Here is a 16,783-nt window from a genome sequence, read left to right on the forward strand (position 1 = left end):
CATGGACAGCTATAACTTTGAGGTAGTTATCGAATTAAAGTCCAACGGCTTAGATGGCTAGGTCATGTAGAGCGAATGGACATCAACGCTCTAGCCCGGAAAGTCTTCGAATCCAATCCCGAGGGACGGCGCAGTAAAGGAATACCGCGACTCAGGTGGTGCACTCAGGTGGGTGGAAACCTCAACCAACTTGGAGTAAGTAGCCGACGAACAAATATCTAACAAATTGCAATTTAAATCTCCGCACAAAACTATATTAGGAGCATAGAAAAAAAATTAAACTAAAAAATAAGCGAATTGTTTCTACATAAAGTTGCAAAATGTTTATCAAAAGTCCGATAGACACAAAATTACGACACTATAAAAACTTCATCTTAACTTTTATCTTCGTTTGTTTTTGCGTAAAATAAAACATGTCTATAAAATAGGTTTTTTTTTTGAGAAGCAGTTTTAAGCCATTCATAAAAATGAAGTAATAAATTGAACAAAAGTTGAATGATTATACTTACAGGGGCCAGTTTTTCTATCAGGAGCTGCATTTAAAGTAAATGGATTTGGCTTTTAGGAATATTTTACTTTGCTTAATTTCAAATTTGATTGTGTTTATTTTTGTCGCGTCAAAAAATTAATTAAACATTGAACAAAAAAAAAAAACAAGTATTTACTTGGATGGGTGAGTGTTATGAGAGTTAACAAAACCATGTTAACGTTGATGGTAAGTATAAGTTTTATGAGTATAATAAGAAATTGTCCATTTATGATTTAAAAAACTTACCGGTATTGAAATCCAATGCAAATTCTTCCATTTCATTGCCTTTAGCAATTGTATAAATCAACTTTCGACCCAAAGGACTATCTGCCTGAATGGTAACAGCAAGCGGAGTATAGATTTCAATATTTTCACTCACCGAAACTGAATAAAATTGCTTATTGAACACTGGCATTGATTTGTCAATAACCTATTTAGTTCAAAAAAAGAAGACACATTTGTGTAAGTTGAGCTTTGATTTTCATTTTTTTTAAGATTAAAAACTACCTTAACATGAACACCAACTTCCGTTGAACAAGGCGTTGAAGCTCCATCATAAGCTGCAATTAAGAGCTCATAATCTCTATTATGACCTTCAAGTGATTGCTTAAGTGTTACATCTCCCGTTTTCCTATCAACTTTAAACAATTCACCATGACCTCGTTTCATTTCGTAGCGAACCTCTCCATTTTCATAACTATCCAAATCGACTGCATGTACTTTCGTTACAAATGATCCCTTGGGATCATCTACCGAAACTACTGCATAGTAGGGAAGATTTACAAACATGGGACAGTTGTCATTTATATCGAGAACTGTTACATTGACAACAACATGAGCTACTCTCGGCTTGCCATCCATATGAACTTGAGATCTTGCTTCAACTATTAACTCATAATTGTCACAAATTTCACGATCAAATATCTGGCCTGTTGATTCAATGGCTCCAGATGTAAGTCCAATGCGAAATAATTTTGTTGGATTTAGGATTTTATATTCAACATGCTCGTTAAGCTTCGATCCAAGGACATTTACCGTTGCAATGGTTGTAATTTTTGTTGAATTTTCACTAATTACACCTTCGACTGTGGATTTTTTGAAATAAAGTCCGTAGTTTTCAGAGGTTTCAACAATGATAACGACATTGGTAACATTGGAATATTTTCCATCCGAAGCACGAACATGAAGTTTGTAATATGAATTCAAACGTTCAACGTCCCTACAAAAAATATTTACATATAGAAAATCAATTTTGTATGATGTTGAAGCTTAGTGTTATGCTCAACTCACCTCGTTGTAATTACACCTGTTTCGGGATCCATTGCAAAGGCATTTCCTTCATTTCCTTCAATAATGTCATAGCGAATATTTGAAATTTCCGAACCATCTGGATCAGTTGCATTTACAGTGACCACAATAACATTTTCATAAGTTGGCAAAAGTAATGTTACGTTGTATTCGTTCTTTTCAAAAACAGGAGCACAATCATTTACATTGGTTACTGTTATTTGAACTCTGGTTGTTGTATCTGAAGAGAGCCTTGGAGTACCTAAATCTGTAACCTTTTGAACAAGAGGGTTAAGAAAATTTACTTGAAATATTTTCTGAGTAACTTACTTGGACATGGAAATCAAAAAATGGAATTTCTTCATAATCTAAAAGCATCACTGTTTTTATAGCACCAGTTGTTGAGTCAATATCGAAATATCTTTTAGCTAGGTTTTCAACAATATCATATCGTAGGAGTGCATTTAAACCAGAATCTAAATCAACAGCACGTATGACCAAAGGACTGAAAAAATGCATTAAACTTATTATTAAAAAAAAAAACGTTTTCCTATTCGATAATAAAATAGACTTACTTTTGATTAACAACCAAACTGGATTGAAAAGGTCCTTTGTTTTGATTTCTACTGAAGGATTGTTGTTCGCTTGTTCCATTCAAATCAGCTGGTTTGTCCTTTGCGAGGATAAGTGAGGATATTGGAGCTGACTCCGAAATCTCTCCCCAGTAGATATTTTGAAGAAAATGAGGAGTGTTATCGTTTTGATCCAAAATATGGATGATGATCGATGATTGAGATGATATCGATGCCAAATTGGTTGCTATTATAGTAAGATTTATCATTCTACAAAGAAATATATTATTAATTAGCATAACCATAAAAGCATAGCATTATTTTTATGTAAATTAAAAAATCAAGGTTAATTAAAACAACAAATTAAAATATATTTTCAACTCACTTCACTTTTTCATAGTCGACAATGTCTTTTGTTGTAATTACACCCGTCGATGGGTTGATTTGAAATAAATCACCATAATTGCCGTTGATAATTTCATAGTTCACCGAAGATGTAGACCTCGCTTCGATTTGTGTAACATACGTTCCAATTGGACGATTTTCATAAATCTCAACTGAAGTTTGTTCTTTGATAAAACGTGGCGGATCATTTTCACCCATAGTTATTATTATATGTACTGGCACTTGGGAGGAGAGCGGGGGTTTACCATGATCAGAGGCCTTCACTTGTAGCATATATTCGGGCATAGAATTGATGTCAAGTTCTTTGTTCACACTTATGATACCCATGACGGGATCTATGTCGAATACGTTACCAATATTACCACTTGCAATGGAGTATGTTATCTTTGCATTATTTCCCAGATCACGGTCAATGGCGAAAAGTTGAGCAACTTTGGTTCCAAGTGCGGCAGATTCAAAAACTTTGCCCTGTACGATTTTTGTGGTGAATTCAGGATGATGATCGTTATGATCATGAACTGTTATTATTATTTTAGCATAGTTTCGCTTGGCCGGTGTACCTTGATCCTTAGCTATTGCTACTAGAACATGCTCAGCTATTCGTTCTCTATCCAAACGCTGTGTAACTATGACATTGCCAGTTATCGAATCAATTCGAAATAATGTCAACGAAATTGGATTTTGAGCTGCATGCAAAGTGTAGAATATTTTCTTGTCCTCATCCATATCTGTTGCATGTAGCTGCAATATTTCAGTCTCCTCGTCTATATTCTCTGAAATATCTATTCTATACACAGAATCCGTGAATTCCGGCCTATGATCGTTCACATCAATCACATGAACATATAATTGGGTTGACACTTCATGAGCCCCATCAGTTACGCTTATTGTTAAATTATACTCTTTTTGAACTTCCCAGTCGAGTGATTTTGTAAGAAGAATGTTTCCATTATCTCGAGCGATGTAAAATTCATTTCGGGGATCACCATCTGTTTTTTTTTTTGTTTTTTATTGTTAAAGTTTATTTGTTAAAGTTAATTAGATTTAATTCAATTTAAATTGTATCAATTTATTTTTAGCTTACCCGTTATGTCATACCAAAGCTGATCATTGTCTTCGTCGGTAGCTTGAACGAGAGCAACTAGAAAGCCAGGTCTATCAGTTTCGGTAACATCGACTTCTTGATCTATGGATTTGATTACTGGAGGATGTAATGAGGGCCCACTGACGGGTACTACAATAACATTAACACGGGTTGTATGCATCTTTTTTGGATCGCCATTATCTTCGGCGCGAATGGCCAAATCGAATTCTGTTTCTGGTTCGAATGGTTTAGCTGCATAGATCACACCAGTAGCGGGATCAATTCGAAATTTAGCCTTTCCTTTGCCAGATTTGATAGCATATGTAACACGACCATTCTCCCCGAAGTCATTATCGATTGCAAGGACCTTAAAAAAAGTTTAAAATTGCAAGATAGTTTTACAAGTCGTGGGGAACAAAGGCAATTTGAAAAATACCTGAAATAGTGGCTTATCGATTTCAACAGTTGCTGGTATTTGAACTTTGTAGAAACGTTGGTCAAATTCGGGACTTTGATCGTTTATATCATCAACCGATACAATTACTCTTGTTGTCGATGATAAAGGTGGGATTCCTCCATCGCTTATCAGAATCTTAAATAGAAGAAAAAGAGACAGTAAAATATAGTCTTCCAAAGATATGTAGACATGAGTAATATTAACCTCCATTATATGTTCTGGTTGATTTTCACGATCAAGTTTTCTAGCAGTTGTTGTTATGACTCCCGTAGTGCCGTTAATAGCAAAAAAGCCTTCGGGATTTCCAGAAATAATTCTATACGTTATGTGTTCGTCTGGGTCAACATCACGGTCTTCGGCTTTTAATTGAAGAACTTCTACTCCAGGCGGACTTCCTTCTGGTACAGTTGGATAGTAAACTGGACTTTCAGTGAGTGGTACATTATCATTTTCATTTAAAACTTTAATAAACACCTAAAAAGAAATTCAATTAGGAAAATAACTTCATATCACTGGGGGATATGCAAAACGTACTTCTATGCATGAATGAAGTGGCACTATTGCTTGATCTTGAGCACACACTGTAAGCCAGTAGGAAGGTTTGGATTCAATATCCAAAAGAGCCATAGTCCGAAGTGAACCTTAGATTTGTTTAATGAATTAAGAAAAAGAATGTGAAACAGTGATTGAGACTAAATTCGGTTATAAATTAATTTACCTTCACTATCAATCGAAAAGATTCCCAATCCATCGCCACCTCGTATTGAATAGACAACCCTTGAATCTGGACCCGGAGGATCTGCATCTGTGGCTATGATATTCATAACATGTGTATCAGGAGGTTGATTTTCCGTAACATTTCCCACCAACACATAATCTTCAAATTCTGGCGCATGGCGGTTTTCATTAACGTCTATGATTTCGATTATAACAGTTGCTTCAGATGATAATGCCGGGGTTCCACGATCAATGGCACGAACACATAAACTATGTAGCTGCCGTTCTTCAAAGTCCAAATATCCAATGGTTCGAATGGTTCCGGTATGTTTGTCAATTTTGAAAATTTTATCTTCTCCCTCGGTTTCATCGTCAAACGAATACAAGACTTCACCTGCTGGCCCAATATCTGCGTCGGTAGCTTGAACAACTGCTATAACCGTTCCCTTAGGAATGTCTTCCCGCACACGGAACGTGTATTCAGACAACTTAAATGTAGGCACATTATCATTGACATCATCGACTATAACCAGAACCACGGCATCTGCCGACAAAGGGGTTGGAGATCCATTGTCTGTGGCTCGAATGAGCAGCTCATACACTTCCTTTTCTTCTCTGTCCAGAGGTTGGCTAACGTAGAGTATTCCAGTTTCGGGCTCAATTTGAAATGACGATGTCTCAGTTACCAAAGAATATGTGATTTTTGCGTTTTCACCAATATCAGCATCTGTTGCTTTCAAATGGAAGATTACAGTTCCGTTTTTGGCATGCTCTGTAACTCGAAAGCTTGCTAGAGTCTTCTCAAACTTTGGTGGGTTATCATTTTGATCGAGAACAGTGATTGGGAACATTTTCGAGGAAGACTTTTGCGGTTTTCCCAAATCATAAACTGTCACATTCAGAACATATTCCTCTTGTCGTTCACGATCTAGATAGCCAATTATTTGCAATTCACCAGTATCGGGATCAATTCGAAATACCGAATCATGATCACCATCTGAAATCCCATAGACCAGCTTTCCATTATAGCCGAGATCTCTATCCTTAGCCTTTATCCAGGCGACAGTTTCGCCAAGTTGCACTGTTTCATTGATTTTCAATTCCAAAGGAACATCAATAAATTCTGGAGCATGAACATTTTCGCCATATCTTATGGGCATCATTACAAAATCAGCTTGTGGATTATAGTCTCGACTGGGCATGTTGTTTTTCTCGGCAGCAGCCAATATTTCGGCTTGGCGGCGGGCAATTCCAGTATCGCGACATTCAAAACTTCCACCATCCTGCAATGATATGCTATGTCCAATGATATCCGATGAACCTCGATTCAGGAAATAGCTTTGTTTCTCATCGATCAGATTTATTTGTATGGTCATGATATCAGCAAAATGAGTTCCATCGGTAGCTGTAACATTGATTTCACGTTGGGGCACACCAACATCGGCCAGATCACATCCAACCGATAGAACGCCTGAAGTTTGGTCAAGATTGAAACAACCATCCTCATTGCCTGAAAATTGAAGGAACATTTTTGTTGATGCAATCAGATTAATAAAAATAAACAAAAGATTAAAAAAGGTATAGCAGTAAAATGCACTGAGAACTAAGTCCCTTAGAAATAAGCTTCGAAGTCACATCCGTTTTCCTTTGGTAAGAAATAAATTGTTTCGCGGATGACAGTACCCTCAGCTTTTCATATTCGTTTTTAGATTCTCGTCCTTGTTCTTCGGATGTGGACTACCAACGGCAGCGTATGATAAGCTCATTAAATTCAGATCTTGACAGCATTGTTCAATGGGGAATCAAAAACCGGGTAGAATTTAATGCTTCGAAAACTCAATGCTGTCTACTGTCGCAAAAGCGTAACCCTCCCACAATGCCACTATCCATGAGTGGTAATTGCATCGAGGAGACTGAACAGTCTTAGGTATCTGCATTACAAACCACTTGTTGTGGAGTGATCACATATTTGACATCGCCAAAAATGCTGCTAAGTGTTTGGGTTTTCTCCGACAATGCAAGAAGTTTTTTACCCCTTCTGATCTGGCTATAATTTATAAAGCCTATATTCGTCCAAAACTTGAGTAAAATTCCCATATTTGGGCAGGTGCTCCTATAAGCCACTTGAGTCTCTTGGACAGAATTCAAAAGAGAGCTCTAAAAATGATAGGTGACCATTGTCTAACTGATGTTCAAATGGTAGACATGTGCATTCAAGAGGACACAAGCGTCCACAGGTTTTTCTCAAAACCCACCTCTGTCTATCAACTCCTACTCTCACCTCCCCGCGGTGAACATCGGGTGCCTAGTACCTCAACTGGAGATTGGGTTCCAACCCCAGTGGAAAGTTGTTGGGGGCAGCAAACGAGAGAGGGGGGGAGAGGTGTTTCCACTAAGGCACCTCTCCTTATCCAGGCGGCAGCGGACGAATTCCCGAGATAGAATCAACGGTGGCGTCTACAGTTCCAGTAAGGTCGAACTACTTAGTGAACACCTTATAGGGCTTCTTCGACATATTCGGAGCCCAGGCCTATAAGGAGCGGTTCATCCGGCTCCCCTTCCTTGGAGTTATACTAAGGATCTGGCCCTCCAGGTTGGGGGTTGTGCCGTCGGGGTGACTTCCTGGCCACGTAAAAACATCATAGTCTCGGAGCAACAAGCCTCGGATACGGACGGATTCACTGTTGACAACCCACGCAAACGAAATAAGGACAACGAACTTCGGATATGTACGTGGAATGTTAGGTCCCTTAACAGACCACGTGCAGCCGAACAATTAGCGGAAGCCCTAAACTGCTGCAAGGCAGATATTACAGCCATCCAAGAAGTGCGATGGGATGGACCGGGTAAACGCAAACTAAAAGACTGCGATATCTACTACGGCGACTGCTACCGAGAACAAAGACAGCGTCTATTTGGGTGTAGATTTGTTGTTGGAACTAGGCTCAGGCAAAAAGTCTTGAGTTTCAACAGTATGAGCGAGCGCATCACGGCAATCCGCATCAAGGCTAAATTTGCCAACATAAGCCTAATATGCGCTCATGCCCCAACAGAGGAGAAAGATGAAGACACCAAAGACATATTCTTCGAGCTCTTGGACAAGACATAGGAGCAGTGCCCTGGCTATGACATTAAAATTGTTTGGGAGATTTTAATGCCAAGCTAGGAAGAGAAGACATCTTTGGTGGGATAATCGGGAGATACAGCCTGCACGACACTACCTCCGACAACGGATTCAGGCTGGTCGATTTCGCTGCGGGGTGAGACGTTCTGGTAGCTAGTACGCAGTTCAAGCATCTTAATATCCACAAGGGGACATGGAAATCTCCTGATCAATCAACCGTCAACCAGATTGACCACATTGCGATCGACGCACGACACTTCTCCAGTATCCAGGATATCCGAACATTCCGAGAGGCCAACATTGACTCGGACCACTACCTCGTTGTAGCCAAGGTACGGCTACGGATATCACGATCCAAGCCAAAACAAGGAAGTACTGTGAGAAGATTCGACGTTAGACGGCTACAATCGCAAGAGACTGCCATGTCCTTTTCCGATCGAGTCTCTAATAACCTCCTAAGGAGTCCTATGCTTCCTGCATTAAGCATTGAAAACCAGTGGCAACATTGCCTTGCAGCCATCAGAGATGCCGCCTCTGAAGTGCTAGGTTTCACACGGCCACCACAGCGAAACCCCTGGTTTAACGACGAATGCCAGCAAGCTCACGCAGCGAAACAAGAGGCATACAAAACGGCGCTGCACAAAAGGACGAGAGCTGCTCGCGAGCTCTACGAGCAGAAGAGGAGAGAGGAACACCGGCTTCTTAGACGGAAAAAAAGAGAGCATGAGAAGCGCGCGATCGAGGAGATAGAGGGATGTCACAACAGGAATGAGGTTCGTAAATTTTACCAAAAGGTAAAAAAAACCTCCCAAGGCTACCAGCCACGAACCGAAGCCTGTAAAGACGTTCAAGGGAACATCGTAGTAGAACCACAGTCGATGCTGAGAATATGGAAAGATCACTTCTCCAAATTATATAACGGCGATGACGAACCGAATTCCGCTGTAAGGGAGATAGAACCACTCAACCTCGGCGACGCAGATCAACCATTCCGCCTACCCGACCTTGACGAAGTGAAGATAGCTATATCTAAACTTAAGTCAAACAAAGCTGCTGGAGCTGACGGCATCACCGCCGAACTATTCAAAGCAGCAGGCGATGACTTGGTAGGGAGCATGCACCAACTCATCTGCAAAATATGGTCGGAAGAAAGCATGCCCGATGAGTGGAATCTCAGCATAGTGTGCCCGATACATAAGAAAGGAGACCCTCTAAACTGCGCCAACTACAGAGGCATCAGTCTTCTTAACATTGCTTATAAGATCCTCTCTGCCGTATTATGTGAACGTCTGAAGCCATTCGTCAACAACCTGATTGGTCCTTATCAGTGTGGCTTCAGACCAGGAAAGTCCACTATCGACCAAATATTCACACTACGGCAGATCTTGGAAAAACCCCAGGAGCTTCAAATCGATACCCACCATCTCTTTATCGATTTTAAAGCCGCGTATGACAGCATCTATAGGGAAGAGCTCTACCGAGCAATGTCTAGTTTTGGCATCCCTGTCAAACTTATCCGTTTGTGCAGAATGACGATGGAGAATGCACGCTGCTCTATCAAGGTCGGAAAAGATCTTACCGATGCATTTGATGTCAAAAAAGGTTTTAGACAAGGCGATGCACAGTCATGCGACTTCTTCAACATCGTTCTGGAATGAATTGTGCAAAACTCAACCGTCAACACTAGAGGCACAATCTTCCAAAGATCCATCCAATTACTCGGATACGCAGATGATATTGACATAATTGGAAGATCAAAGCGTGATGTCAGTGGAGCGTTTTTGAGCATTGCGACGGAAGCGAAGAAGATGGGTTTAGTGGTCAATGAGGGCAAGACCAAGTATATGCTGTCATCAAAAAAGGACACTGAACGACGACGTCTTGGACAAAACGTCACCATGGACAGCTATAACTTTGAGGTAGTTAAGGACTTTGTCTACCTAGGCACCGCTATTAATGCAGACAACGACACCAGCGGTACAATTAATAACGAGGAATAACTCTTGCAAATCGCTGCTTCTTTGGACTTAGAAGGCAATTGAGAAGTAAAGTCTTCTCTCGAGCATGTAAAATCACCATCTATAAGACACTCATCATCCCGGTTCTCATTTATGGCGCTGAGGCCTGGACCCTGTCAAAGAAAGATGAGAGCGTCTTACAGTGGCGAGGCGTGACTTATTTATAAAGTTAAGTCGGAGAAAAATGAGGGACTAGAAAAAATATCAGAAATGTACTTGCTGAAAAAGATCTCCCAACTGAAGTAACACTATTCGGAAGTGTTAAAAACAATCTACTCAAATTAAAAATTTGAGGAAATGTGTATCGAATCGAATATTCCAGGAAAAATATTTATTAAAGAAGATATTTTTTTATACGGCATTGTTGCTACAAAAGAATCCTATATTTAGATTTATTAAGAATGTTAATCTAAGAATACTAAATTAGTAAAAGATTTATATCTTGCATAAAGTTGACCTATAATATTATCTTTAATTTCTGTACAAATAAGCGTTTATAGCGCGTTTTTGAATCCGTTTCAAGCAATATCCTTTTCAATGGCGGTTCTCCGCAACCATTAGCGTTTAGACATTCGAAAATTGATTCAAATTTCTCTATGAAATCAGAGCCAAGCCAAGACTCAAAACATTCTATTTCTCTCTTTGCGATTTCAACATCCGCTTGTTTATTTGGAATCAAATTGAAAAGAACACCAGAAATATTTGCTTTCTAATTTAATGGATAAGCTCAAAGGAGGGGTAGAGTGTCCTATTTCTACCACTTTTTTTTTTCTTTAAGAAATTAAGTTTCTCAAAGTCATAATTTTCATCTGACATCATCTTTTAAACAGCAATCTATTCCTATAAGAGCCGTTGTGACTTTTAAGTTACTAAAATTTAAACAAAATGCAACCACATTTCACAAATCACTTCCAATTCAAATTTGGTTCACACTTTTATTTACACACCTTGCACTGCAATCTGCCTCATTAATGTTGGCTACTTGTGCCACTTAATTAAAATAACAGTAACTTTCTGCCAAAAATAATTCCACTACGCAATTTTGCTTAAGTGGCAACCCCTGCTTCTTAAACTTCATCCGCCGAGAATGAAGGAAAATATCAAATAAGTCCATAGAAGACGGGTTACGTTTGGCTTTTTTTCTATACAGAATGGATGAATTTTTGTTTGCTCTATGAATAACAAGTGTAGTGCAGTGCGTCAACGCAACGTTCTGCTTTGCTTAGGCTCAACGTTTGTTTTTGCACAAGCAAGTGAATTTTCAGATACATAGAAATTCATCGAAAGAAAGGCGGTGAACATCGGGTTATTTCTATGCTTAAGAAAGCGTTGGTTGAATAAAGAAGCACGCGCCTAGCGAGAAGTAAAAGAGGAAACGGGAGAGAAAACAATTTTTGCTCTATTCAGCGATAAATTAATAACCCGGCATACCTTGAAAGAAGCAAATACATGTTCATTAAATTATTGTAAAGTAATGTCGATGCCACAAGGGTTGCTGTTGTATGATTTGTTTATATACATGTTGCATGAAGTTTTTCTTGTTGATATTGAGATTTACAAAAGGTAAGTCGATAGGAATCGACTTGTATGGTGCCTTCGCCACTGGCGTCTTAGGATGCTTCGAGAGAAAAATTCTTCGGGCGATTTTTGGTCCCGTACGCATAGATGGAGAATGGAGGAGAAGATATAACGACGAACTGTACGGGCTGTACAGCGACACTGACCTAGCTAGCAGAATCAAAGTCCAACGGCTAAGATGGCTAGGTCATGTAGAGCGGATGGACATCAACGCTCCAGCCCGGAAGGTCTTCGAATCCAATCCCGAGGGACGGCGCAGTAGAGGAAGACCGCGACTCAGGTGGCGCACCCAGGTGGGAGAGGACCTCAACCAACTTGGCGTGCGAAACTGGAGACAGCTAGCTAGAGACCGAGCTGGCTGGAGACGCTTGTTGGTTGAGGCCCAGGTCCGCCCCGGACTGTAGCGCCACCTTAAGTAAGTAAGACCATTGTCTAACTAAAACTTTTGCATCTCTCGAGCACCGTCGTAAGGTTTCATGTCTCTCATTATTCTATCGCTACTTCCATAAGCAATGCTCTAATGAAATAGCCAGTTGCATTCCTCCCCTCAAACAATTCAACCGTAATACTCGTTCTTTTAGGAATGCACATCAGTTTACCCTTGAGCCCATTTTCGGTCGTACTGTAAAGTTCAGAGATTCTCTTTTTAGTCGCACTACACGAATGTGGAATGCTTTACCAGACTCAATACAATGTGCAGGCATTCAAAACCAATGTGCATCGGTATCTCCTTTCAAATCCTATCCTCCCTTCCTAATTACTCGCACTGTGTATAATCATTATAAGGGTATTCATATCCCCTTGAGTGCGCGTACAAATTTCTCAATAGAAAATGATTTTAAATTGATTTATAGAACTGTCATTGCGTTTGTTTTCTTTCTATCCTGTGAAGCTAGTGTCAAATTCTTATGTACATATGTATTTTCTTGATGCTCTTCAGATTAAAAGCAAATAAGCTTGAGCTTGAAACTTCCATATATGAAGCAGAATGACTTTTTAAATATTACTTTACGAATAAATAACAAACTATGTATGTACATTAGCCAAACTGACATTTTTCTCACCTGCAAATTTGTTTTAAAATCAAAAATAAATTAATTTATTTTGCCAAAGGAACTCGATAAAATGGAAAATCCGAAAGAATCTTAAAAATTTAAATCCATTTATTTTGACCAAAGGAACGCGAAAAACGAAAACTTAAATCAAATATAAATAGATTTCTTTTACTAAACATAAAATATGTACAGTAGGTCAGGGTTTAAGAAAAGCGAAATAGTTAATCTGCATTCACAAGACTGTACACTTATTAATACAATGTGAACAAACTTGAAGGGTTTTGGAATGGAAAATGTTCTTAGGTTTGATTTAGGGTTTATAAGAAATGTATGTCAATGTTTAATTTAAACAAATTTTTAAACATCAAGTTAACAGCTTCAGGGTTTCCACCTGCAATTGCAATAATTCTCAGACATAAAAATACATATTTAAAATTTTAATTCTCATTCATTTTAAGTCTTTTTAAGAAAACAAGAATATATACTCGTACAACACTGAAACATGGTTATATTTATAACCCTGAAATTACAAGAAACACATAATATTATATTTCTTGACTTAACTGGACACGAATGAAGTAGACACTTAGTCTACAACATTTCTTTTAACCAGTTTTTCTTATTATGTTTTCATATTTTGTTTAAAAGCTATTAATACTTTATAGACTAGCCAGGTGTCAAGCAAAATCCCACCTGGCCTTTTTAAATGAATGAATAAATTGAAATATTTTTTTTAAAAAGGTGATTCAATATTATAATTTTCATAATTGATAAAGACCAATAATTACTTCCTTTTTGTCTGAAGTAAACCTAGAAGTAGGCCTAATGTTAGTTAAGTTAAAAGAAATGAAACTCTGACCTATGTCACTTTAAAATTCGAAGGAATCACATGGCATCGTTTCGATTTTGGAAATGCATTAAGAGCCGTTTAATTTTAATTTAGAATTATTTTAACTTTTAAATCTTTGTTTTAATAACGTCCCTTAAGTACCTATTGTAAATTGGGTAAACACGAAGTTATAACTTTGAATATAAATTGGTCAAAGCATCTTCTAGTTCTTGGGCTTTTAAGCAGCCCATAGACACCACGCTTGTGACGGTGAGAAGCAATGTGTTCTGCGTGTGGGCTGAAAATCGAAAAAGTTTTTGATTTTTCTGTGTGCGCTCATCGAATCGTTGTTGAGTGCGGTGCGCCAGAAGTTGTTTCAGTAAAAGCTTCAACGTCACTCGTTCTGATCTTTCCTCTTTGAGACCTCTTTCACAAACAATGTGTGCATGATTTGGTGTGTCGTGTGTGACGCAATGCAACACCGGGTGTCAGTACGGTGCGGTGTGCACACAAGTGTGGTTTCTATGGGTAGCTTTAAAACTTTAATTGAATAGCTATTGACCCTTATTCATTAATTATAAAAAGATAATTTTTATTTTATTTTAAAGTTTTAAAAAGAACAACAAGCATATGGCGTCCATCTTGTCCGTAGCACTAAGAAAGTCGATCCAACAAATTTGAGTGAGCGCGTTAAAGCGAGTTTTCGTCTAATAACGCAATTTACGTTTTTATTGCAAGTTCGTACAGTGCACGCGATTTTGACTCGTAAAAACGAGACTTCATGTACATCGTCACGTCAGGTGATCTAGGAGCCATATCTCAAAAACCTGAAATGAGGCCGCGGCCGGGAAACATCTCGCTTACGATGTTCAATCGACGGCAATCGCAGTGTGAGGAGGTGATCCATCTTGTTGAAACAGGACATTTGACGGGTTGACAATTCGCCTTCTTACATGTCAATGTAACGGGCACTATTGACGGTAACTGTGTTTCCTTGTTCTTCAAGAAATAAAGGACCAATGATTCATTTTTTTTAACTGCACACTAAGCAAACAGTCACTTTAGGACTGTGCAACGGTCGTTGTGGATGCTTCGAGTGTTTTCTGCAACATAATAACGGAAATTTTGCTTTTTTACAAAACCGTCGAGGTGAAAATATCCTTCATTACTCATAAATAATAGCATATTGACATTCACCTTAACGAGAGCATCTCTAACGCAAGTTCAGAACGTTTGTGATAATCACTGGGTTTCAACTGTTTAAACAATTGCCATCTTATAAGAATGGAATTTCAACTGACACTTCACGATGCGTCGAACGGAAGAACAATTAATTTGAAAAGCCTGAGCTTGTTTGCGTCGTGGACTTTGGAGAACAGCGGCTCTTACCCTTTCCGTATTTTTGAGAGTTGTTACAGTACCTACGTACGAGGCAAGATGCGTTGTTTTTTGTAATTATTTCCGCTGTTCGAAAAACACTGACCCATCTCATATTATTTTCCAATCCATAACCGCATTTTGACGGCCAATGTTTAAATTAATTCTGAATGTACGCGGATACACGGTGAACAACAGTTCACTGCTCCATTGTAGAAACTAAATGACATTATCTAAAGCAACGAATGAGACATTTTCAAATTACTCACACTCAGCCTAGTGTCGAAAAAACCCATTTAGTTTAAGCCCTATTCCCGCGATCCACCCTGTATGTTCACAGAATATATCTAGAATTCGGGCATTATTCACGTAAAAATTACGAGACCAGGAAACTTTTAACGCAATAGATCCATAATTGTAATCACATATCGTCGTCCAAGTCATGATTCTTAATAGCCGGCCAAAAAATCAGCTATCCTCCGACCGTATTCGAACTGACTGTAAACGTCTACCTATTGGCGTCTTCGGTGAAATATGGAACAATAACATCTTTCGATCATAAAGGACAATAAACATTCCCTTCTTCTTTCATATTCTATTCCTTGTGGGCCTTCTGAGCCTTCCTTGCTCTAATTTTGTTTTGTACGTACCCACCGTGTGAGAAATGTACATACCTCATCGCTGAAGGCAATTTAAATGTTGGGTCCCTACTCTGTATTTTATTTCGAAAATAAAAATTTCAGAAAACGAATATTTTGCACTCTCTATTTCGAAATCGGAATGAAATTAAAAACTTTCGAAATTACACTTCCAAAAGCGGAATTTTCGTACCTGGCAATTCGTTTTCGAATGTCAAAACCTTTCTAAAACAGAAAATCTGTTTCTACATCTAATGTGATAACGAAATTTAATGTATGCAAGGTCATTTAAAAACGCCCAACGGTAAGCAAACATAGAATAACTTGTGGCAGAGGTTTGCATCTCAGTTTAATATAAAATTAATAAGTTAGAAATATATATGCTGGTGCGGGGAGATCATAAATGTTACATACAAAAGAAATTAAGTGAAAAAAATATGAGCGTTTCTGGGACGGGTGTTGGACCTTCTAACTACTGCTCCTTCAGCCTTACAGAGGGACGAAGCCGTCAGCGGAATTTCGTCACCTCGTGTAGCTTACACAGCGTCCGGTAATATTAAAAACACTCATGAAGCCGAAATATTCAACAACGATGAGCAGGAGCATTGCAGAACTACTTAACTGTGATGACCACGAGAAACATATTACAGCCCCTGCAGTATACAGAGGAGTAACTCGTTCTAATCCTCGTAACAAGGAAAACCTCTTAAACAAAACAGTTGACAACCAAATTAAGTACCACAAGAAATCTTTGAATTTTTGAAAGATATACATAAATAAAAATCTAAAAACTATAACAAAATATCAAACAAATGTAATTTGAAAGAAAAAAAGCACAAATTAAAAATTAAACATTTTTTATATATTCTTTTTTAAAAATAAAAATGTTCTCTTGACTGGAAAGTTTGTTGTATTATGTTTTTTTGATTTGAATATTTAATAAGAAATAATTCGGTACTCGAAAAACTAATTCGAGAACGGAGAAAGGTATTTAGTACTATTTTTTCCGTTTCGAAACAATTAACAATTTATTATCGTTTGCTTAACACAGTAAGATACAATATCTTATAAGCTAGTGAAAAGCTATTATTACAAATAAGTATTTTTATAAGT

General features: G+C 38.3%; 1 protein-coding gene across 2 annotated transcripts in view; it reads right to left on the bottom strand.

The window, feature by feature from the left end:
• Nucleotides 1-16,783, bottom strand: part of LOC129953875 (fat-like cadherin-related tumor suppressor homolog) — a 91,001-nt gene that overhangs the window by 16,516 nt on the left and 57,702 nt on the right. The window contains exons 4-15 of one of the 2 annotated variants that reach the window (XM_056067395.1): nt 5,053-6,561; nt 4,869-4,975; nt 4,539-4,808; nt 4,314-4,469; nt 3,878-4,244; nt 2,774-3,782; nt 2,392-2,658; nt 2,147-2,321; nt 1,820-2,091; nt 1,037-1,748; nt 776-959; nt 510-533 (exon numbers count right to left, since the gene is read on the bottom strand). In XM_056067395.1, coding sequence (XP_055923370.1) covers nt 510-533; nt 776-959; nt 1,037-1,748; nt 1,820-2,091; nt 2,147-2,321; nt 2,392-2,658; nt 2,774-3,782; nt 3,878-4,244; nt 4,314-4,469; nt 4,539-4,808; nt 4,869-4,975; nt 5,053-6,561 — 5,052 coding nt within the window. The remainder of the gene's footprint in view (nt 1-509; nt 534-775; nt 960-1,036; nt 1,749-1,819; nt 2,092-2,146; nt 2,322-2,391; nt 2,659-2,773; nt 3,783-3,877; nt 4,245-4,313; nt 4,470-4,538; nt 4,809-4,868; nt 4,976-5,052; nt 6,562-16,783) is intronic. The other variant, XM_056067396.1, reaches the window with a different exon arrangement.

This window comes from Eupeodes corollae, chromosome 1 (assembly GCF_945859685.1).
Source record: "Eupeodes corollae chromosome 1, idEupCoro1.1, whole genome shotgun sequence".
Taxonomy (NCBI): Eukaryota; Metazoa; Arthropoda; class Insecta; order Diptera; family Syrphidae; genus Eupeodes; species Eupeodes corollae.